Genomic DNA, 24,135 nt, shown 5'->3' on the forward strand with positions numbered 1-24,135 from the left:
TCCTTCATTTAGTTTGTAGATAGTTAATATTTCACCTGGAACCAAGATTATAAAACTGAGTTTCAAGTCCATTCATGGTTGCAATAGGTCAGTCTCAATAGTAGGCTCAAAACCAACCAGATTAAGCTCAGAATTTTCTGTTTCATCCAGATTGAGCTCAAAATCAAACAGATTGAGCTAAGATGTCAGCCAGAATAAGCTCAAAGTCAGCCTAATTAAGCTCAGAAGTTTCTATATTGAGTTCAAAATTATCCATATTGAACCCAAAATCAAACAGATTGAGCTCAAAATCAACCAGGTTAAGCTCAATTTCAACCAGATTAGGCTCGAGATTTTCTATATTGAGTTCATAATCATCCATACTGAGTCCAAAATCAAACAGATTGAGCTCAAAATCAACCAGATTAAGATCAAACTCAACCAGATTATAAGATTGAGATTTTCTATATTGAGTTTTAAATCGCCCAGATTGAGTTCAAAATCAACCAGATTAAACTAAAAATTAATCAGTCAGCTGCTGGTATGTTTAGCTAACTCAGCTTTATAACCTTGAACAATGTTGATACAGATTAACCTGATTATGTGAAAAAAAAACATAGTGCACTAGTCTATCTCTTGTCTTTTCTACATACCATATGAATGCATATGAGCCGTGCCATGAGAAAACCAACATAGTGGCTTTGCGACCAGCATGGATCCAGACCAGCCTGCGCATCCGCGCAGTCTGGTCAGGATCCATGCTGTTCGCTAACAGTTTCTCCAATTCCAATAGGCTTTAAAAGCGAACAGCATGGAGCCTGACCAGACTGCGCGGATGCGCAGGCTGGTCTGGATCCATGCTGGTCGCACACCCACTATGTTGGTTTTCTCATGGCATGGCTCATATAATTCAGCTATCTTTAGTTGAGTGAATGTCTTAAGCAAGCATTCAAAGAATTACTTTTTCCATCATGTTTTCAGAAAATAGTTTAAGTCACATTTTAAGGAACTTTCAGGAAGAAAAGGCAAGACAGTTAGTTGCCATAAATGTAGTTCTCGTTTTTTTCTATTTATTTCTGTCTTACCTCCATTTTCAGCAGACTGTAACACATGACAGTCAGGTGACTAGGCCACATGACAAAGGACAGTATCCAATCACAATTGTCCCTGAAAATTCAAAATCTTCCTTCAGACACTACGTTGACTTGCCCCAAGGAAGAGATCATTCTAACTTCACAGCTCATGACAAATACAAAACCACTGACCAGTCTTTCACTGAACAAGATTTAGACATAAGCTGGCCTAGTGGGAGCCCAGGCAGTATTAGACTATCTGTATCCCCAGTTAGGAGAGATTCTGGGGCAAGAATTAAGGATCCCAGCAAAAGCCCCAGTTCTTCAAGGGCAAGGCCTTTACGACCCTTGAGTGCAAGTTTCAGACAGGAGAACCATAGCTCTACACTACCTAGAGAAACCCACTTCAGGTCTTCGTATAGCAGACAAAGGGACAGGAGTTGGAGTCCACCTGGTGTTAGGGATAGAACTCCCAGTCCTTCAAGATTTAGAGACAAAAGGCTCCTTCCCTCACCGAATAAGGATTTTGACTCCTTTTCACTGCCAGAGTTGCCAGACAGGTCAGCTACCATTGATAAAGATTCATTCTTTCCAACTGCCACTCTTGTTCCTGCTACCCATACCACTGCCATATCCACAACAGCTGCCTCTGTTTCCATGGTAACAGATTCTTCTTCAACTCTAACCTCTACATTGACTACTCCCCCTACCACACAAAGGGACCAAAAAGAATCTGTGGCCATAGAATCTGTCCCTGGGATACCTGCCCTAGGATTGTCTCCACCTGTAAGAGATTCTGGATCATCACTTACAACAGTAACCACCCTCACTGACCAAGCTGCCTTGAGTAGCGCTCGAGACAGTGGGGACACAGACAGACAACGATTTTCATTTGACCTTGGTTTTCTAGACATACTGACAATAGATAGTAACTCTAGTGTAGCTGATCAATTGAGTACAGGAAGAGTGAGTGAACTCTTTAATTTGTTGTGGTGATGGCTCATTTTTAAAGGTGAAGGGTCAAGGTCATTGTATTTTTTTTTTTTTTTTTACCAAATCTATTATTCTTTTACCAAATCTATTATTCTTTTATTCTTTTATTCTTGTACTTTGTATGAAGGCATGAGACATTTTAGCAATAGCCAGTATTGAAGAAATTAGCTGATTGTTTAAATAAACTTCTGTTTTAATTTTAAATGACCTTGAACTTTCACCTTCATTTTGAAGAACAAAGATTGCCTCAGGGTTTAATGTGTCATAAACATATATTAATTGTTTTTTTCAAAGTGGACTTTGACAAAAGCTTTCGTTTATCTTATTTGTATCTTTTTTAACAGTTAACAAAATTTGGGTGGTGGTACATGTATAATACTTGCTGTGAAGCAATCTTTGTTTAATCATCATATCATAATTATGTTGATATTTTCATGTAATGCTTACAGCATGTGTTTTTAGAAGTTCTCTTTGTCTTAATTTCTTGTCAGTAATTTTGCTGCTCAGCAAATAATTCCATTCATCTAATTAATCAGAGGTTTGGAAAAAAACAACATCAATTTGAAATTTGTAATCAGAAATTCTTTTTGACCAATCAGAGAGCCAAATTTTGAAGTGCCTTTCTTTTCTTGTTGGTTAGAAACAAAGCTGTTTGCAATGAACATTAAACACTGGCTTCAGCTGTTAATATACCTGTAATTTTATAATTAATTTTGAACTACATTCAACTCATCCCAGAGGATGTTACAATGATACTTTTAAAGAAAAACAGATTTGAGCCATGCCATGAGAAAACCAACATAGTGCATTTGCATCAAGCATGGATCCAGACCAGCCTTAGTATATATGTATCTGTGCAGTCTGGTCAGGATCCGTGCTGTTCAATAATGGTTTCTCTGATTGCAATAGGGTTTGAAAGCGAACAGCGTTGATCCTGACCAGACTGCACGGATGCGCAGGCTGGTCTGGATCCATGCTGGCCAGTCGCAAACACACTATGTTGGTTTTCTCATGGCGTGGCTCATTTATAGGTACAGTAGTAGGAAAATTATTTCTTACAAGGAAGTCCATAATTATGTTTTCTTAAGACATCTATAATCTGAATGAAAACAAAAACAATTAATTAGAAATTAGAAATTTCGTACTTCTGAAATTGTTTACCTCAAGAAGACATTTTCTTCATCTTTTTGTAGACTTCAAACCTATCTTTAAAGACAATACTGATTCAGTGAATTAAAAAGAGAATATTTGCCAAAATATAAATACTGTGCAGTTATGAAATTTAATCGTCTTTCTTTAAATTTAAATTGTGTGAAAATTTAATAGTTATACCATCTTTTTTCTTTACAGACAACAGACAGATTATCTGAGGACAAAGAGAACATTAGAATAGAGAGTGTGGAGGAACAGAGAAAGTCAGAGATTCTCAGAGAAAAATTATCAAAGGAACAAGAGTTGCTAAGGGTAAGGCTGTATACTGTTCTGTTCTTTCTCTGTGTGAAAAAAGCTTGCCTTAGAACTGCAAGCATTCCTCGGACAGAAACTCCATAACTAAAAACACACTCTTTAATAACTTCTGTATTTAACGCTTAGCCTGCTGTTGACAAGTGATTCTGGCTTTGATCAGTGCAGGCCAAAATCAGCCTTCACATCCATGAATATCTTTTTTGGTGTGCACTGCCTTTAACAGTTAATGGTACTGTCCAGATTGAAAGATGGACAAGTTCATTATATAAATTTAGCAGGGTAAGGGTTAAAGATGAAATATTCTCGTGAGTGAGCACAGTCAATAGAATGTGACTGTGTATCAGGATCTCCCCAGTAAGTACTGATACAATTTTCCGTCTCTATTTTATTTGTGAAAGTGTTACTTAAAACAAAAGTTCAGCACATGTACCATTTTCCATCTGTATATCATTTGTGGAAACTGTAATTAATTTGTGAAGAATTGATTGATACTAGCTCTGTTTTCATGTGTAGAAACTGTTATTAACATGTGAAGAATTGCTCAGTACTGGTACGTATTTCCACATCTGACTCGTGTATGAATACTGCCAATTATTTGTGAAGAATAAGTCAGTATGGTACCAGCTCCAATTTCTAGCTCCAATTCATTTGTAGATACTATCATATTTACTAGTGAAGAATAGTTCAGAACTGGTACTAATTTCCGTCTCTTATTCTTCTGTGGAAACTGTTATTCAACTGTGAAGGAACGGTCAGTACTGCTACCCTGGTTAAGTAAACTTACCGCTATGACACAACACATAAAAGTGTGGAAAAAATTGTTGCACTCAAAAAACATATCACATGTATAACAGGTTTTTTCTTACCGTCTTTCAGCTACAACTGCAGCAACAGATGCAGAGACATGCTGATGCAATGGAACAAGCAAGGTTACAGTCTGAGGGTACCATAGAAAATCTGAGGAAAAAACTGAACACATTACAAGATGTAAGTCAATTCTTGGTTATGTAGCAAGTTTGAAGGGAAAAATCTGATGATCTATTAGCAATATTCTCCTTGATAATTGCTGCCATGTTTATTAGCTGCAGCTGTGTTTACTACTTCCTCTGACCTGAAACTGTTCGGGTGTTTTTGTTACAGATTTTTAATTGTGTTTCAGGTATTAGTAACAACATCAGATATCACCAGTCCCACGTTACGCAGGGCTAGATCTCGGTCCGCTGGACTACTGCCATCTCCTGTAAGTTGTAAAGCATTGTTTAGCAGTACAAACAATATTTAACTGTAAAATACTCAATTTAAATTAGGGTGAAGGTGTTACGAGTAGTGAACAAAAATGTTTTTTAGGGTTATAACTTGATACAAAACAATGCTTTAGGGTTATAACTTGATATATAACAATGCTTTAGGGTTAACTAGATATATAACAATGCTATCCTTGCTATGGAAAGCACTGGATTTTGAATATATGTATCACTCCATTGTTTGACTATAAGTAAGTTATGCCAGTTTGGTATGAACAATTTACCTAAATAATTTCTATCATATTTGAAGGGACACAACATTAACGTTTTGCAAGAAGGCACTTTACTGGTGAACCACTGCACCCAGGACCTTCAGACTTCGCGTGCAGATAGTACTTATTGAGTACAGGACCCCTATTGACTTTGGGGTCACCAGGTCAAAGGTCAAGGTGCTGCAGGGGCATTTGTCACCATTAGTGACAGCTCTTGTTGTTTTTGAAATTAAATGTTTGACTCTGTACAGATTTTGTACCTGTCAGTTCACCTAAATACTAAGACATAACAGTAAATACTGCTGAAAGATCCTTTGTGCATCTACAAACACAGAACATCCTTTACATTACTGACTTTACATACTCTATATATATATACCTACTTAGATAGGAATAACAAAGAAGTGAAAAATACAGTCGAATGTAAAAACCTTTAGCCTGCTAGCAGCAAGTGATTCTGCTTTTGTGATCAGTGCAGACCTAGATCAGTCTGCATAGAACATGGTCTGCACTGTTGGTTATTCAGTCCGTAAATTTTCAGTGAACACCCACCAAGTCATAAATGGTATTGCTTGGACTGAATGATGGACCAGTTCATTTTAGAAATTCAGCAGATTAAAAGTTAAGCAGATAGCCAACAGAGAGACACAGTCTGGCTGCTTAACTTATCATGCTGGACAGGATTGGTTCTGCGTTTTGGGACCAGTGTAGATCATGATCAGCCTGCACATCTGTGCAGTCTGATCATGATCTGCACTGGTTGCCATTCAGTCAGTGCCTTTTTGGATAGCATCCTTTTTATCAGTAAATGGTACTGTACAAATTGGAAGATGGACAGATCCATTTTAGAAATTTAGCAGGGTAAAGCTGCTTATGACAAGTTGAAACAAACAAAAGCTCAATTTTGGAAGTTCGTTTAACTTAATAGGCTGCTTAAGGAAAATGGCTGCTTTATTTACATGGTTCAGCTGTAGATAGAACTTTTGGAAAAGTTTAATAAATAACCTAGCTTATTTTTAAGGTTATGCAGAAAAAGTTAACCACTTCTTTCAGATCTATATTGTTTTTTTTTATTTCTGTGAGCAGGATAGACAGAGGTCACCTAGTCCAGGTTATCATCGTCATGGTTACCTCGCTCAGAGACCAAGGTCAAGGTCACGATCTGCTGACAGAATTACTAGAAGCATTTATCCAGAAAGAGATAGTAAGTATAACATTGATGCAAATGGTTTATTACAAGTAGTCTTGAAATTGTGTTTGGTTACATGTGTACTGAGTCTTTATTCAAAGATTAAAACTACAGATAATCAGAAATGTAACTACTGCTCTCTCTCTCTCTATTCAGAAATTAAAATGCACTGCAGGTGATGAAATCGGAAATGAAACTAAGTTATCTCTCTTTATTCACACATTCGATACGCTCGAGGGCATAGGAGCTGGGGTGGCAGGGGCGGTGCCTGCCACCCCAATATTTCGAGGAGCGGCGAAATGCTGAACTCGTAAATTTTTGAAAAGGCTAGATAATATAATTGAAAATAAAGACAGCGGTCTTCCGTTTATCATGAAGTGCATCGGCGACTGATATGTACAGAATCTTGTCATAACGCTGACACCTTGCTAGATCACCTTGGTGACAGGGTATTGTGCAAAAGCGTTAATCCGCAACGACCAAGGTCGCTGTGTTTTCAAGCCCCACAGACTCAGATAATAGGCAATACATTAATTAATGAAAGTTAATCGCATTTAATTGCTTACTGCCAAACTTGCAATTAATGTTGTGTCTCAAATTCTGCCGACAAAGGAAAGTATCTTGAGTAAAACACTAAAGCAAATCGGGATCTTTAGATCTTTAATATTTTTGACACTTAAACATACTGTTTGAAAATCAAAGGCACCAATCAAAATATAAAAGGCCAATCAGCCTCGCAATTTTGCATTTCCAAACCGATCATTTGGTAAAAAGAACCCTGAACTCCGTTCATTCAACCCTCAATGGTTCAAAGAAAACAGTGAATTGCGTTTTACCTTTATAATGCCATTTAATGACTAAAATGCTATAAGGATTAGATTACCCCTTTAAGTCAGGGTCTTGTGCTTGATCCCCTACTTAGACATTACTGGTTTTACCCTGGCAAGACATTGTCCGTATCTAACATCGTACCGCCATTACAGTGTTTAAACATAGTAAACTGTAAATAGGGGTGAAAACTCGAAAAAAAACCGAGAATGTTCAACAGATACTGAGTAGTCCAAGAAGTCGCCAGATTGCACCATTTACTCTAGCTATATGCAAAATTTTCACGGGGCCACCCCGTACCCCGTTCATAACAGGGGGACACCCCCTCCCAAACCCACCCCCTTCGCTGCCCCAATGCTCAAATCGTCCCTATGCCCCTGGCACTGCAGATGATAAAATCAGAAAAAAAACTAAGTTATCTATCTTTATTCACATATTAAAATACACTGCAGATGATGAAATCAGAAATGAAATTAATGATCTCTATGTCCCTGTTTTCAGGTACTTATTAGCACAGGTTTGACTATAATCCTAATATTACCTGTAGATGAAGATATCACGTTGTTAGGTTTTGACTGTAAACCTTTAATACATTAAATTCATCATGTATTTCAGTTCTGACAGTTTGATGAAAGTTTTCCCCAGTGCTGTGACAACCATCCGTCCATTTTCAAGCATTCAAAGTGCCAAGTTTCATGTTTGTCTGCGACAACTGTATTTCTTAAATATGACTGTCTTTAACTTGTGTATTGCTGTTTTATTTAAATAGACCATACCATGAAAATGCTACTAAAGAGTAGGCTATGGATTGGTTATTAAGTTATTGTTCTATTGAAAAGTACATAAGTCTACATAGAAAATGTAGGTAGCACTTTATGGTTGTGTATTTTAGCTTTTTGATGGATAGGAAAACAGTTTATCTAGAAAATATAACAAAGACACTGTAGAGGAAATACAGTATTTTGATTTTCAGTTAACCCTTACTCTGCTAAATTTCTATAATGAACTTGCCCATCCTTCAAATTTGACAGTTCCATTAACTGTTACACGGGGTGCATACCAAAAAGTTACTGACTTAATGGTGAACAGTGCAGATCATGATCAGACTGCATGGATTTGCTGGCTGATCATGATCTACACTGGTCTCAAAGGCAAAACCAATGGTGTTTAGCATGATAATAGGGTTAACTTTTCGTTCAGTGTAAGCAATTTGTGTATATGTGAGATGCTTATATAAATTGCATGTATTTTTCCCAGCATTTGATAGATCTGATTCACTGCGTATACTCAATTTATGTGAGACCATAGGATTGTGTCAGTTTTTTAGTACATATGTCCTGTTTTACTGCTATCTATATTTCTTATTCTAGTATACTTAAGAAACCTTTATTTTAGAAGAATGCACAGTCTTCTTCAAAATGTTTGTAGAATTCTCTTTACTGTGATCATTATTTCTGCATTTTACATTGTTTGTGAAGCAACTGCTTATTGTAAGAAACAGCTATGTCCCTTCTTGGGGTAATTTTGAAACAGACTGTATAGCATTATAATGTTCCTTTGATTAATGTAAGAAACAGTTGTGTCCCTTTTTGGGTTAATTTCAAAACAGACTGTACAGCATTATGTCCCTTTAATCAATGTAAGCAGCAGTTGTGTCCTTTTTTTCATAATTTTGAAACAGACTATACAGTGTTTTCCCTCTATACAGAAACTCCTATCTGTGGTATCATGCTTTATTTATGAACAAAGTCTGACTGTGATATTTTAATGTTAAATGATTTTAGATTATTTTTTGATGTTTTATAACTGCTATGACTGCATATAAAACAAATCAGTGTCACATGGATTGTTTGAATATTCATGAAGTCTAAAACAAATCAGTGTCACATGGATTGTTTGAATATTCATGAAGTCTAAAACAAATCAGTGTCACATGGATTGTGTGAATATTCATGAAGTCTAAAACAAATCAGTGTCACATGGATTGTTTGAATATTCATGAAGTCTAAGATTTATGTACACCTTTGTTATAACATTATTTTTGTAGGATTTTCATGAAAGAGAAAAAATACAGCATATTTATTTAATGTGTTAGAAAAAAAACACCTTTATGAGTGAAAATCTAAGTATTGGGGGTTTTTTTTTCAATTTTGACATTTTTTAAAGTCATTGTGAGTCATTTATATGTATAGGGTTAGGATGATTGGAAATTGTGGATTGAAATTTTTTGCCCACTACTTTAAGGAATGATTTCACTTGAATGTGATAGTTTGCCACTAAACGCTAAAGTAATTCAGATGTTTTTGACACTTTTTTTGTTTTTGTTTTTTTTTAGGTTATTTCCAGTTTCCATTTAAAGTAGATTTTGATATACACGTACCTATATGTACTTTATACAGTATTTATTTTTTTTGACATAATGTGTTTAAATGTGATATTTATAAAAAAAACACTTGTCTTCGTTATGTGTTATATATAAATGGTACTGTATACATATTAAAAAAATAAAAATGAAATTCAAGTCCAACTTTTTTGTTTCTTTACCATCTTCATTGTAATTGGAAATATAAAAAAAGCACCTTTTTTCGCCAAAACAATAATATACAATGTGTCTCTGTTAAATGAATTAAATAATAATCTTTGGTAATGTTAGATGAGAGAAGTTCATGCATCTTTAAAACTAGCAAACCAAGGAAATATACAAAATCTGCAGTAACTGAAACTATACATGTATCTATACACCTTTATGAGAAATCTACAATATCTTAAAATGGGGGCCACCATGGCCAAGTGGTTTTGGACAGTACCATTAATTGTTAAAAGGGGTGCTTACCATAAAGTTACTGACTGAATGGCGAACAGTGCAGACCATGATCAGACTGCATGGATGTTTAGGTTGATCTTGGTCTGCACTGGCCGCAAAGGCAGAATCACTTAATTGCCGCCAGCAGGCTAAGCATCAGATGTTTATGGAAATGGTGCTCTCCCTCAATGAAGAAAAGAAAAGTGTTATGATATCTATATATAGTTACCTTACTATGCACTTACAAGATATTTAATACAAAATATGGCTTTCAAGAGTAATGGAAATATTTTAAATCTGACCTGGAGTCTGGCATATAGTGATTTCTGTCCTGTCCGTCCATCCGTACGAGGTTAACCAAATGAGACTGTTTCGTCTAGCATCAATACCCCTAACTAGAATGACTTGATACTAATGCAGATGTAACCTAGCTGTGACCATTTCTCATCTTCAGACATCACCTGACCTCAGTTTGACCTTAACCTTGAACTTGACTTCGTTTTGGACTTTGGTTGCTTTGTATCGACAAGGATGCCACCCGGGGCATCGAGCGTTTATTGAACGCAGCTCCTTGTTTTTCAAGCAAAATTAAGGAATACAGACACGACAGAAACTGTGTGAAAAAAGTTGTAAAATATTTAAGAAGCATAACTTTGTCATACAGTAGAGTTCAGAGCAGCATTAATTTTCTTGTAGATTTATTTCCCTTTAGGTATTAACGGGGCTTTTGTATTTATATTCAGACTTAATTTAAAACAAGGTTGCGTATTTTCTTTGAACATACTTAAAACGTCAATATTGACACCTATAAACACATTCACAGAAGAGCAACTTTGTTTTGCATATAGGTCAAAGTTTCTCAACAGTCGAAGCTTTTGCTTTAAAGTTTGGAGCAGTTATTTGCCATTAAAAGCTGACTCTGCACAGCATGTACTGTAACTCTTCATTGCTTTTTGCAAGAATTATGGCCCCTTTTGGACTTAGAAAATCAGATTTCTTGGTTAAGTTTTGTGATTAGCCTTTAGGTCAGCTTTTCTCCTTAACTATCAAAGTTATTGCTTTAAAACTTGCAACACTTGTTCACCATTAATAGCTGACTATACAGCAAGAAACATAACTCCATCTTGCTTTTTGCAAGAATTATGGCCCTTTTGGATTTAGAAAATATCAGATTTCTTGGTTAAGTTTTATGTTTAGGTCAGCTTTTCTCCTAAACTATCAAAGCTATTGCTTTAAAACTTGCAACACTTCTGTCCCCTTAAAGTGAGTTCATAATAGTCGTATGGCATGTTGCTTTAACTAGACATCTGACTCAATACTGATATTTTCATGGGTTATAAAAACATCGCAGACATGGGTGCATGTTGTTGTTTACCACATGACTTAAGCTTGTAGCATCCCGATCGGAATTTATATCAAAAAAGGGCGTTAAAAAGGCCTTGATGATGTCCCTTTAAGATATTGCATATCTGGCCAGACTATTTAATACAATCGCAAAAACACGTTTTATTAAAGCTACTGAATCAAAATCTTTTCAGAATATAATAACACGAGGAGATTGTCTTGTTAACAGCAGATCCTGAATTTTAACACATTTTCATGCCCCCCTTCAAAGAAGGAGGGGTATATTGTTTTGCAGATGTCGGTCGGTCGGTCGGTCGGAATGAATGTAGACCAATCCGTTTCCGGATGATAACTCAAGAACTCTTGGGCCTAGGATCATGAAAGTTGATAGGGAGGTTGGTCATCACCATCAGATGACCCCTATTGATTTTGAGGTCTGTATGTCAAAGGTCAAGGTCACAGTGACCCTGAATAGTAAAACGGTTTCCGGATGATAACTCAAGAACCCTTGGGCCTAGGATCATGAAAGTTGATAGGGAGGTTGGTCATGACCAGCAGATGACCCCTATTGATTTTGAGGTCAGTATGTTAAAGGTCAAGGTCACAGTGACCCTGAACAGTTTAACGGTTTCCGGATGATAACTCAATAACGCTTAGGCCTAGGGTCTCAAAAGTTGATAGGGAGATTGGTCATGACCAGCAGATGACCCCTATTGATTTTGAGGTCAGTATGTCAAAGGTCAAGGCCACAGTGACCAGGAACAGTAAAATGGTTTCCGGCAATAACTCAAGAACGCTTAGGCCTTAGTGTCAAGAAAATTGATAGTTAGGTTGGCCATGACAAGCAGATGACCCCTATTGGTTTTGAGGTCATTAGGTCAAAGGTCAAGGTCACATTGGCCAGGAACAGTTAAACGGTTTCTGATCTTCTTGTCCAAAACCATAGGGCCTAGGGCTTTGATATTTGGTATGTGGCACAATCTAGTGGTCCTCTACCAAGATTGTTCAGATTATTTCCCTGGGGTCAAATATGGCCCCACACCGTGGGGTCACATGGTTTATATAGACTTATATAGGAAAAAACTTTGAAAAACCTCTTGTCCAAAACCACAGGGCCTAGGGCTTTGACATTTTGTATATGAAATCATCTAGTGGTCCTCTACTAAGATTGTTCAAATTATTCCCCTAGGGTCAAATATGGCTCTGCCCTGGGGAGTCACATGGATTACATAGACTTATATAGGGAAAAACTTTGAAAATCTTCTTGTCGAAACCTCAAAGACTATGGCTTTGATATTTTGTAATGTAGCGTCATCTAGTGGTTCTCTACCAAGTTTGCTCAAATTATCCCTCTAGGGTCAAATATGGCCCCGCCTCAGGGGTCACATGGTTCATATAGACTTATATAGGGAAAAATTTAGAATCTTCATGTCCAGAACTTACATCATTCAAATTTGGACCACACGTATAGTTTTGAGTGACAAGATGAACCTTGACATGAGTTGACCTTGATCTTGACCTAGTGACCTACTTTCACATTTTTCAAGCTACAGCCTTCAAATTTTGACCACATGCATAGGTTTGTGTACCGAAAAAAAACTTTGACCTTGTTATTGACCTAGTGACCTACTTTCACATTTTTGAAGGTACAGGCTTCAAATTTGGACCACATGCATAGTTTTGTGTTCCGAAATAAAATCTGACCTTGATTTTGACCTAGTGACCTACTTTCACATTTCTCAAGCTACAGCCTTCAAATTTGAACAACATGCATAGTTTTGTTTACCGAAATGAACTTTGATCTTGAGATTGACCTAGTGACCTACTTTCACATTTCTGAAGTTACAGGCTTCAAATTTAGACCGCATGCATATTTATTTTTGTCTTCTGAATTGAAATTTGACATTGATTTTTACCTATTACCTACTTTCACATTTCTCAAGCTACAGCCACCAAATTTGAAGCACATGCATAGTTGTGTCTACCGAAATGAACTTTGACCTTGAAATTGATCTAGTGACCTACTTTCACATTTCTCAATCCACAGCTTTCAACAATTTGGACCACATACACATTGTTTTGTACCGAAATGAAATTTGGCCTTGATCTGGACCTTGAGCTAGTCTTGAAATTTGGAACATTCAAAAATGGCTCAGAGGATGGCACCAAGATCACTCTGTAATCTCTTGTTAGGTTAATAGGTTAAAGGTCAAGGTCAGATTAAACCAGAATAGTAGAACTTTTGTTTACAGTGAACATATAATTTCTGTTCCTTGTGCAATTACTGCATCAAGGGGGCATTTCGTGTTCGACGAGCTCTTGTTTATTAGATATCTGGCGTATTTAACAAAATTTCTCACATCTTTTGCAATATTATAATGTTTTCAACTGGTATTTTTAACACTATGTATATACGTTTTAACTTTGTTTTAAATATGCTTTAACAATTAATGGTATCAATTTAACTTTTATTCGGCGATATATGACCTTTTTGTGTCGATTCGCCGTAAAACCCAACTCATTCATTCATTCATAGACCGATACATAAATATTCAGTATTATATTTTTACTTTTCATATAAATTGTGCACAGGAATTTTCCATTATTTCATTATCGATTTAACTAAACAATTTGATGTTCACGTTGATAAACAGTATTTGTATTTCTTTCTGAAACAGTGAAATATGTATCGCTAATATGAAATATGTCCACAGAAATAATTCATGCACATGAACAGTTTCACAGGCCATGTTAATGATAGACGTTACATGTATATATTTTATATTCTAACGTGGCTCGGTTTGAGTTCCAGTTAAACAAAGAAGAAAATCAAGCTCTGTATATTCTGCGATAAACAACGGTTGACGCGCAGACCGGTAAGAGAGCATTATGACGTCAAATTGTCGCATTACGTCCGATACATTACTCCTCGCGTAAATGAAGTGCATCATAATATTTATTAAAATATATCAATGAGCACGTCAGAGTGAAAACAGTCAAGGCCTTCTTGTGATTTATCGTCTAATTTACCACGGTTCATCGTTCAAATGCTTCAGTATTTAACCACTCGGGGCTAACGCCCTCGTGGTTCAGTTACTACGCATCTGAACACTGAACCGTGGTAAATCAGACGATAAACCACTCGAAGCCCTTGATTATTTGTTAAGTTTACCGAGATAGCAACAGCTATAGCCATCTGATATAAACAAACACATCCTATCACTTTCAACCGTTGTTGATTTCTATTCATAATAAAATATAATGTTTTTTGATGAAACCAACACTGATTGATCAACAACATATTTGTTTTGAGTACTGTGCCTTCCAACATGTTAGGAATCTTTCGATTGAAATGTAAAAGGTGAATCTGATTTAAAAATTAAATTTGATAGCTTATATTCAGCTTGAAAAGCCAGGTCAACGAACACAAAATCCTCAAACTGCAATCCCATAGAAGTGTATATAAAGATGTGTAGACGATGAAAATGAACAGCAGACAGAGAAAGTAAAACATGCAGCAAACGAGGACGATACTGATAAATAAAGGAACACAGTGGGGCACCGCCTTGAAACAGTCAGTTGCTAAAACAACCCTTTGGATTTTCAAACCAGTTTATGGCGCACACCTTACGTCTGTCTATACTTAACTATGTTACTTATGCTCTAATTCGCTTCACTCAAACGAGCATAAACTATTTATAACCTCCAAGCATACACCTTTTATATATAAACAACTGTATATATTTAGGCCTGAGGTCGCCCGGGAGCCGTCTTTATTTGTTAACACAGCCCTAACAATCTCAGATTCTGAACATACAATAATATCATTACATTAATATGAATATTCATATACCAAAAAAAAACACCTGAATCAAATCTTTTTAATCTTAAATGCAGCCAAACTCTGAATGAATCTTAATTATTTATCAATTTTTGATTTCATCCTTAAACTGTCGTTATTATCTGAACCGAAAGATGTTTTAGAAACCAAAGTCGGACTGCAGAAAGCGGGGCACGCAACCCTACTCCGTCTTCGGAGGGGGGCGTGCGACATCAGAAAAATGCCATATCCTTTAAGAGGATTCCTTACTCCCGTGCTTTGGAACTGCAGCAAGTAAGTGCGCCTGTCCGACGATTCCCTAATTTTGAATCCAAATTTAGTTATAAAATAGTGTTCAGTACGTTCTCAAAATTAGAAAGCAAACTGTAAAATTAGCATGTAAAGAACGATAAGATTAAATAATCTGTAAAATAATGCACAAATTAAGAATAACTAATCCAGCATGCCTTCGATATAGAAAGTTCACAATCCTGGTAATTTTATAATAAGTATTCCGAAATTCGCTTGTAGGTTCTTCTAAGGAATTTTCTGAAAATATAATACATAAGTACATGACGTTTATGCATAAAATGGATAATGTCTAGAATATGAAATGGTAACGAACGTGACTGAATCATGAATCAAATGTAATCTTCGAAACTATGAGCACGTTTAAACCAATATAAATAAAAAGGAATAATATTTACGGATGTTTAGGAAAACGAAAATATTTTCGGAAATTTAGCAACTCGACAGCTGTAATGCGCGACACTCGAATGATTGTCGAATCATAATTTCGTGCAAAATACCCGCCAAAACTGTTTACACAGTACACACCAATCAAAAAGAAAATCGCTGAACTATGAAAAACACCTTTAAAGGTGTATACCCGCCGATAATAAATATATAAAGTGACAGGACAGTGTAAATAATACTTACCCTTGCCCGTGTTGGTTCTCTTTACACACGAACCCATAGTGAAGAGTTTTTGGCTGGTATTATAAAAAATCCAAAGGTTCTTACTGACATGTCAACCCGTGATGGGGAGCTTATCACTTGATTTTGTGGGTGCACGCATTGGTCGAGTCGAGAGGGCTAAGACGCTTTCCTATGGAGGTGAAGGTCCCGGGTTCGATTCCTGGCTACTCCCATTGTAGTGTGTCCTTGGGCAAGGCACTTTATCCCGATTGCCTCAGTTGCCCCAGCTTTAATGGGTACCAGCAAACTGCTGGGGGTAAGGTATAATTGGTTTTAACTGTTCTTAAACAGGGTCGCTTAAAAGCTCTACAGAGCTTATGTTCATTGTTTCTAAAAGCGACGGTAAATAAAATTTACCTTTACCGTAACTTTTTACCTGTGAAAAGATCAACGGTTTTACTTGTCCCATTAATCCCTGTTATGAAGTTTTACGGTCTATTTTGAAAAGAACTCAGTCACTCTGCTTGCACACAAATCCATGTTGTGAAGCTTTTCGGTTGATGTTATATAAATGTCGGTAGTTCTGGTTGCACAACTATAATTTTATTTTAACCCTACAAACGAATGTTTTCGGGGGTGTATATTGGAGAGAACTTGTCGGTCCGTCCGTCCGTTGGTTTTCATGGTTTCCGGACAATAACTCATGAAAGGCTTGGCAGGTTTAATTAATTTTTGGTACACATGTGTAACATGTCATAAAATACAAGGCAAGTTCGACTTTGGCTACAAACCTCCATTTTTTGACGTAGTTATGGTCCCTTTCCAGCTGAAAACTTGTCAAACTCATGGTTTCCGGACTATAACTCATGAAAAACTTAACATATTTAAATAATGTTTGGTACACATGTGTAACATGTCATAAAATACAAGGCAAGTTTGACTTTGGCTACAAACCTTCATTTTTTGATGAAGTATTGACCCCTTTTCTACTTAAAATGCCATACTTCTGTGACATGGCCGTATTGTGTGAGTATTATTCGTCACTCCTTTGACAGTTCTAGTTAAGAAGTGTTTAGGTTTGTGTTGTGATAGGGCAGTTTTTTTTGCTTAAACACTCACTATTACTGTCATAAAATACAAGGCAAGATTGACTTTGGCTACAAACCTTCATTTTTTGATGAAGTTATGACCCCTTTTCAACTTAAAATTTGCAATACTTCTGTGACATGGCCGTATTGTGTGAGTATTATTCGTCACTCCTTTGACAGTTCTAGTTAAGAAGTGTTTAGGTTTGTGTTGTGATAGGGCAGTTTTTTTTGCTTAAACACTCACTATTACTGTCATAAAATACAAGGCAAGATTGACTTTGGCTACAAACCTTCATTTTTTGATGAAGTTATGACCCCTTTTCAACTTAAAATTTGCCATACTTCTGTGACATGGCCGTATTGTGTGAGTATTATTCGTCACTCCTTTGACAGTTCTAGTTAAGAAGTGTTTAGGTTTGTGTTGTGAAAGGCCAGTTGTTTTTTTTTTTGTTGTTGTTGTTTTTTTTGCTTAAACACTCACTACTACTGGCATTAGAATCCTGAGCACTTCGGAAAGCTACGGAATGTCGAAATATGACCATCATTGACTGTTTCACGTATATTTTTAAAATTTGAGATAATTACAGTTTATATTAGGATTGTTTTACGTGTGTAGGTTGAAATATCATTTTCACATTTGTTAACAAGCAAGTTGTTAACTTTTTAGCATACGTTATTGTATGTTCCCTTAGCTCTAAGGAACTTTTTGATTAACGTTATGTATGTATAAAGTTTTGCTATAGGCCGAGCAGTTTGGCCCAAGGATATTTTGGCTTGTTAAAATTACTTGTCATAAACATTTCTTTTTCAAACTGAATATTATAACGAAAATAAATTATTATCGAGATCAATACAGAAACTCGTGAAAGCAACGTTATTAAACGTTTTCTTTCGATAACAGTTAACCTTTCCGACTACTGTATTCTCTCGCAAAATTGTAAAGATGTACTGTTTTAGGAAACAATTTTAGGATGTTAACATTTCATTTTTTTTTTTACAAAAAATATACGTACATTTGACGTGTTCGTCATTTGACGGAGTGGGATGCGGTGTGAGTGGGCTTAGTGACCTGCATTAATAAATAAACATTTCTATAAATAGCCGTAGCAGTTGATTGATAACGGCAATAAAGTTCTACATCAGTTACATCAAGGGCAAAGCCTCCGAGTCGTCACTGCAGTTTGTTCGAAATCCCACTTGTGAGGTGAGGAAGTGTAAAAGCTGACTTGTTGAAATTCGGTGGTTCTAATCGGGTACCTACTCATGCGACAAATAATGATCGGAGGTGCCTAATGATTCTCTGCCCTGACATTACTGCTTCAAACTCGAAATATAGTCTGAATTGTATCAACTTAAACCCTAGAAAAATACTAGCACGCAGACATCCTTTTTTTCTGAAGCCCAAAATTGATTTGCTGGTTTTCATAAAAATTGCTTAACATTGAGTAATAAATAAACTGATTATTTGATTATTACGTCTTTGGATTTAGTTTGGTACATGTACTGACACAATATACTGATTATAGCGTAATTCAAAATGCCATTTCTGTGACATACATGCATGACCTTTGGTTAAAAATACAGTTGGTGCATTGTGTACGTAATTGTGACTTATCCTTCTGTAAGCCAGCTGGGTTGCTTCTTCGCATAAGTTCAACGCCACGAGTGAGACTCGAACCCATATCGGTGAGGGACAAGTGAAGTCAGCAACGAAATTAGTATTTAGTGATACACATTGATATATGGACGAATAGGATATTTTAGCAGCTGTAAAATCAATACGTGTACTTTGATGACTGATAAGTTCTTTTTATCATAATTTTATTTGATTTCATTAACTAATATAATTCTTTAAACTGCGTTTCAACTTTATAGACTGATAAGATCTTTTTATCCTAATTTTATTTGATTTCGATAACTAATATATATTTTTTATTTTATGCTAACTGGTGAAATACTGAAAAATATCAGTGAGATATTTTTCTAATATTAACCTAATCACCATATAATAACCGCTTAATATAAGTCAAAGTTTATCTGTAGCAGTGTATATTTCTACCATGTTTTTTTTTTCAAATACTCAAAACAATGTCTTATATATGTCACTTGGAAAGATGGACGCAATGACTATATCCCTCACCTTGGTGAAGAAATGAAAAAAAAAAAATAGTTAAAATTCAGAAAAATAAAAGAAGCCGTTCCCAACCCGTTCATGTCGATTGAAATATTCAGGACAAAATTGCCATTTTTTTTTTTTGTTACATTTCTATTCCATATTAAATTTATCAAATTATGTTTTATAAGTTGTGAATAATACAGTAAGTATTTGATATTTAATAATTGAGCCGTGCCATGAGAAAACCAACATAGTGCGTTTGCGACCAGCATGGATCCATACCAGCCTGCGCATCCACGTGGTCTGTCAGGATCCATGCTGTCCGCTAACGGATTCTCTAATTGCAATAGGCTTCGAAAGCGAACAGCGTGGATCCTGACCAGACTGCGCGGATGCGCGGGCTGGTCTGGATCCATGCTGGTCGCAAACGCACTATGTTGGTTTTCTCATGGAGCGGCTCATATCATAATATGACTCCTTATATAAATCACTGGTTCGTAGTTTGTACAATTTACCGGACTATAGTTCAGTAATAACTGTTCCTAGTAGAAGTAAAAAAATTGAAGAAAAAATATATAACATATTTCTAGTGTCCTTCGGACCTAGGGCACCAATTTCGACTATCATTATTAACCGACAAAGTATTCGAAAGAGTTTATCATTTAACTTCATAAATATTGTACACATGGATATTAATTCTATATGTATAGGTGAGGTCTGCGCCGAGAGCAATAAAATTTCATTATTTATGTAACTAAAAAAATTGATCTGTATATTGATTATTTCTCCTTTAAACAGTGAAAAATTTATCGTTTATATAGAGATATACATGTCGCAAAGAAGAATAAATTCAGGCACATGTCTATTTTAACAGGGATACTCACTATTCAATATATTATATTTATATACATCATAGTAAAACTGAAAAATGCCAAACAATAGGAATTCTTATCTTGTCTGATTTTAACCACAGTCATATATTGATGCAAAACTGATGCTTTGCTTTTTTTTCACCAGCAAACAACAACTTTTGGCATGATAAGATAATTTGGTGGTACATGTAAGAGCATGGTCAGTGCTGAAGTCTTTCCCGCTATGATGCTTTGCAGTAGCCTGGTTCCCAGTTACCAACGAGTGATCAGATAATTTTGTGGTCTAAGCTAAACCTTTGGTAAATGTTTTCATCAATCTGATCACCTCGGCTTTCATGCTACACAACAGAGTATTATACGGAGAATACGGACATACCCGATGTTTCACGATTGTGTTTTCATGAGAGCATTCCTGAATACTGTAGTAGCAAATAGGTTAGGAGCAATAAATCTAATATAGTTTCACAGTTCTGGACAGCCGAATATTTCAGTCCCCTGATAATTCCCAGAGGAACATTGATTTCAATTTATTACCTGCGGCCTGGAAGCCGCAGGTATATTGGAATGCAACAAGTAGTGTAGCACATGAGGAATGGGTGATAACGTGATTTTTACCGATATGTGATTGGCTTATCGGATTTATGGAACGCCGTTTTTGCAATATAGCTGGCAATGTATATGATATATAGAGAAATGTTTGGGACCTGAATTCCTCATTCGTTATTTCATATAATTTATTCAAACTTTCAGCAATGATCAATATTGATACTTAGTTGTGCATAAGGGATTTTTAAAATGCTCTTTAATTTCCTAGATTATGGTCCTGTGTTGTTTTGCTCTATATGTCAACGAAGTCCAGGTGAAGGCATGAATCACATATGTGATAGCTCTAGTAAAGTGTCAAAATCCACAAAGAGATACTACGGAAATTGCTTCTTCTATATTTTAAAACTGAAAAAGTTATGTCATATTTCACAGGAAAGTTAGGCTGCATATTTTTATAATTGTTTTTTTTTTTAATGTTATTTGAAGTAGCTAAAGTAAATATAGCAATTTGCTTTGTTCTCGGTGCTTCCGAGGGATCTACTTTTCAGATTTTATTTGTATATTGTTGTTATTACCATCAGTCTGATACGACAGCATGTTTGCAATATCTAGATGTTTACCATCAAGAGATTCTGTAGCTCTGTTAAGATTATCACCTGCTGCCCGAAAAGTAAATCCAGCTTTAATGTTTCAAGGTACTGTCGTTTTTTCTTCACTCTGTTGAAATTTAGCACAGCTTGTGTCAGTACGCTCTATCGCTTCATTCAACTTATTCCTTGTATATTTTTATTGATTAAACGACTGCATCTTTTGACTGTGTCAGCTGGTGTATTGCTAGACTTAAACCTACATGCATAAGTGTTCTGCACTTGCCTGTAGAGCATGTATATATCATGTCTTGACAGATATATAGTATTTTCTGATGCAAATGTGTGTTTCTCTCTTTCATCTGAGTCTTGTCGACTGTATCAGGTGATAAAGAACGCTCAACTGATGCTACCTATGACACAAGGGAATACATTTCACTAGAGACAATATTTTCTTCTTGTCCTTTACAAATATGTATTGGATCTCTAGGCTGGATTAGTATTTCGGTGCATTCTCTTTTCAAGTATCAGAGTATAAGAGCTGTGTGAAATAACACTTACTCTAAGTAGTACTGTCTGATCTGTATCTTCATTAACGCTTAAATCAGCCTCTGTCTCTGCAGACTTCAGTGCTTCTTTAAATTTTGCTGCTTAATTTATTACGTCTTCCAGCTTCAGTAATTTACCGGTCAACAAGTCAGGGTTACCTTCACGGTTGGATTTGTCTGTGTATTGAGTATTTAGTTTTATTTTATAGCTTTTGAGAAGTGTAAGATTTTGCTTCGTCCTCAGTCATTGATTCTGTGAGTATTGCTTGGTATTGCTGAAGTAAGTCTGTCATTAAGTAGGTGTGTCCACATTTTATTTGAGGCAGGATTTTATTGATAAGTTTTGCAAAAGCGGTATTGTATGCGTTTTCTCCCTTTGGCATAACATAACAAATTCTCTTACATCTTGCTTAATGTATTTACAGTAGCACCCTTTATGATATTTTGCTTTATTTGCTATCAATTTGTTGTAATTCCTTACAATTGATGTCACCTTTTTCACTAGCTCCCTTTTCAATATAAGTACAGAACTCAAATGTAGATACGTTAATTAGTTTTACATCTTTCTTTTACGACTTCTGTTCACAAATGTTCACAAAAGGATTAAAACTCTTTCCAGTTAAATGGCCGTCTTAGGATTTGAAACTTGATGATCCTGCTCCTGCAGAACTTGATGGTCCTGCTCCTGCAGAACTTGATGGTCCTGCTCCTGCAGAACTTGATGATCCTGCTCCTGCAGAACTTGATGATCCTGCTCCTGTAGAACTTGATGATCCTTCATGTAACAGCTGCTGACTTTGTTCTCTTGCTATATGATGTTTGCTTGTGAATGTAGAGTAACGACTTTTATGTCGGCGAATATCACTACTGATGTCTCGTAATTTCAGTTCTTGATTAGCGTCATATTTAACTACTAGTCAATATACTTATCTGTGTCATTATCACCAGCATCTATGAAGCTTTTTAAAGCACTCAGAAAAGTAGAAATGCCCTTATCTGATGCTTTTCCAGCAGTTTCACCCGTTTCAGTTTCTCATATAATACTCGTATTTTTGGCCATACTAAAAGTAAAAATTGCTTTATAAAAAAATTAACCACTTCTGACTTTGGCATCCACCCTTAATTTTCATGTATGTGGTAATACTATCCCCTGGTATCAACATAAATTTCATACCTTATGGGTTAAAAAAGCTCAATCGATTCGTGGGCGATTTGAAACACGGGGTAAGGTACATGTAAGAGATAAATTCAATTTGAAAAAGAAACAGTCAATTCACTGCCAGATAAAACATTACGTAAAGGAAAGCCCTAATTCAGGGTATTATTTTGAAAAATTAAGCATTCTGAATAAAATATGAAAGTGCTGTAAAAGGTTTAACAGTATTTGGTTAATCAAATTTGAACTTTTATTCATGACGCTATGATGAACTTTTATTGTTATGACTTTTGTGTGCAAATGCACACGCTTAAACAAGTTGTATTCCAATCAGTAATGAATCAAAGTTGTAATCTGATACTGTAAAAATGTTTTCCAAAAATAATAAAAACCTGTGAGATGCGTTTAACATTTTCGTAAAATGCACAAATAGGCATAATATTATAAAAGATTTACTTAATTAAACTTTATGATTAATTCTGCTAAGGGGAACTTTGATATTGGAAGGATGGAAATTCCCGCTGATTCACAGTTTACAATCACACGCAGTACATCTTCCCAATAACTTCCTTTTTTTTGATTCAAAAGGTACTACCTTTAAAAACCATCGTAGATCAAAACGGTTCTTTCGAGTGACAAATTGATGCATCTTTTCCTAGGAGGTATGAATATAAGTGCCTAACGGGATTAAAATACAAAACATAACCATTCCTACATAAGAACCTGTCTGAAAACAACTGAAAATCCATGGTCCTGGAACGACTCGCTCCTGCACTTGAGTTTTATGAAATGGTCGTCAGCGAAATAATGGCCTTCTGTAGCTGTCGATGTTTACGTGCGTCTATTTGAAGTGTCTTGTAAGAAGTAACTGATTTATTTAGCTTCCTATAGACTTGCAACTGAAATTTCTTTCTTGAAAATTTCTATATTGAACAATATATATACTTGTGGCAAAATACCAGTTATCGCCTTGTTAAAACAGGCATAGGACCATGCCATTCACAGTACCGTTATTACTTTAGTCCAATATATACTGTATGGTTGGCCTAATAAGAAGGGATAAAATTACGGTATCCATTGAAACTTCTGCACTTTTCTAGCACGTATGTGTATCTTCTGGTATAACATGAAATGAGCCCTTTGGGCTAAACGAAGTTGATCTCCAGATGAAACACGAGGCAAGGTCATTGTAATCCACTGTAACATTCAGATTTGAAACAAGAAACAGTCAACTTCGACTGTCCAGGTGTAAAACGTTTACGTGAAAGGAAAAGGCGCCATAATTCAGGGTA

The 24,135-nt window shown here is 35.9% G+C and overlaps 1 protein-coding gene across 11 annotated transcripts in view; it reads left to right on the forward strand.

Annotated features, from left to right (window-relative positions):
* The window catches only part of LOC123528858 (centriolin-like), a 145,101-nt gene extending 135,535 nt beyond the window's left edge, over window positions 1-9,566 (forward strand). For 8 of the 11 annotated variants that reach the window (XM_053525538.1, XM_053525542.1, XM_053525540.1 and 5 more), the window contains 6 exons: window positions 1,077-2,018; window positions 3,396-3,509; window positions 4,389-4,499; window positions 4,672-4,752; window positions 6,115-6,232; window positions 7,661-9,566. In XM_053525538.1, coding sequence (XP_053381513.1) covers window positions 1,077-2,018; window positions 3,396-3,509; window positions 4,389-4,499; window positions 4,672-4,752; window positions 6,115-6,232; window positions 7,661-7,674 — 1,380 coding nt within the window. In that variant the 3' untranslated portion in view covers window positions 7,675-9,566. The remainder of the gene's footprint in view (window positions 1-1,076; window positions 2,019-3,395; window positions 3,510-4,388; window positions 4,500-4,671; window positions 4,753-6,114; window positions 6,233-7,660) is intronic. The other 3 variants (XM_053525546.1, XM_053525547.1, XM_053525539.1) reach the window with 2 other exon arrangements.
* Window positions 9,567-24,135: the final 14,569 nt, after the last annotated feature.

This window comes from Mercenaria mercenaria, chromosome 15 (assembly GCF_021730395.1).
Source record: "Mercenaria mercenaria strain notata chromosome 15, MADL_Memer_1, whole genome shotgun sequence".
Classification (NCBI taxonomy): domain Eukaryota; kingdom Metazoa; phylum Mollusca; class Bivalvia; order Venerida; family Veneridae; genus Mercenaria; species Mercenaria mercenaria.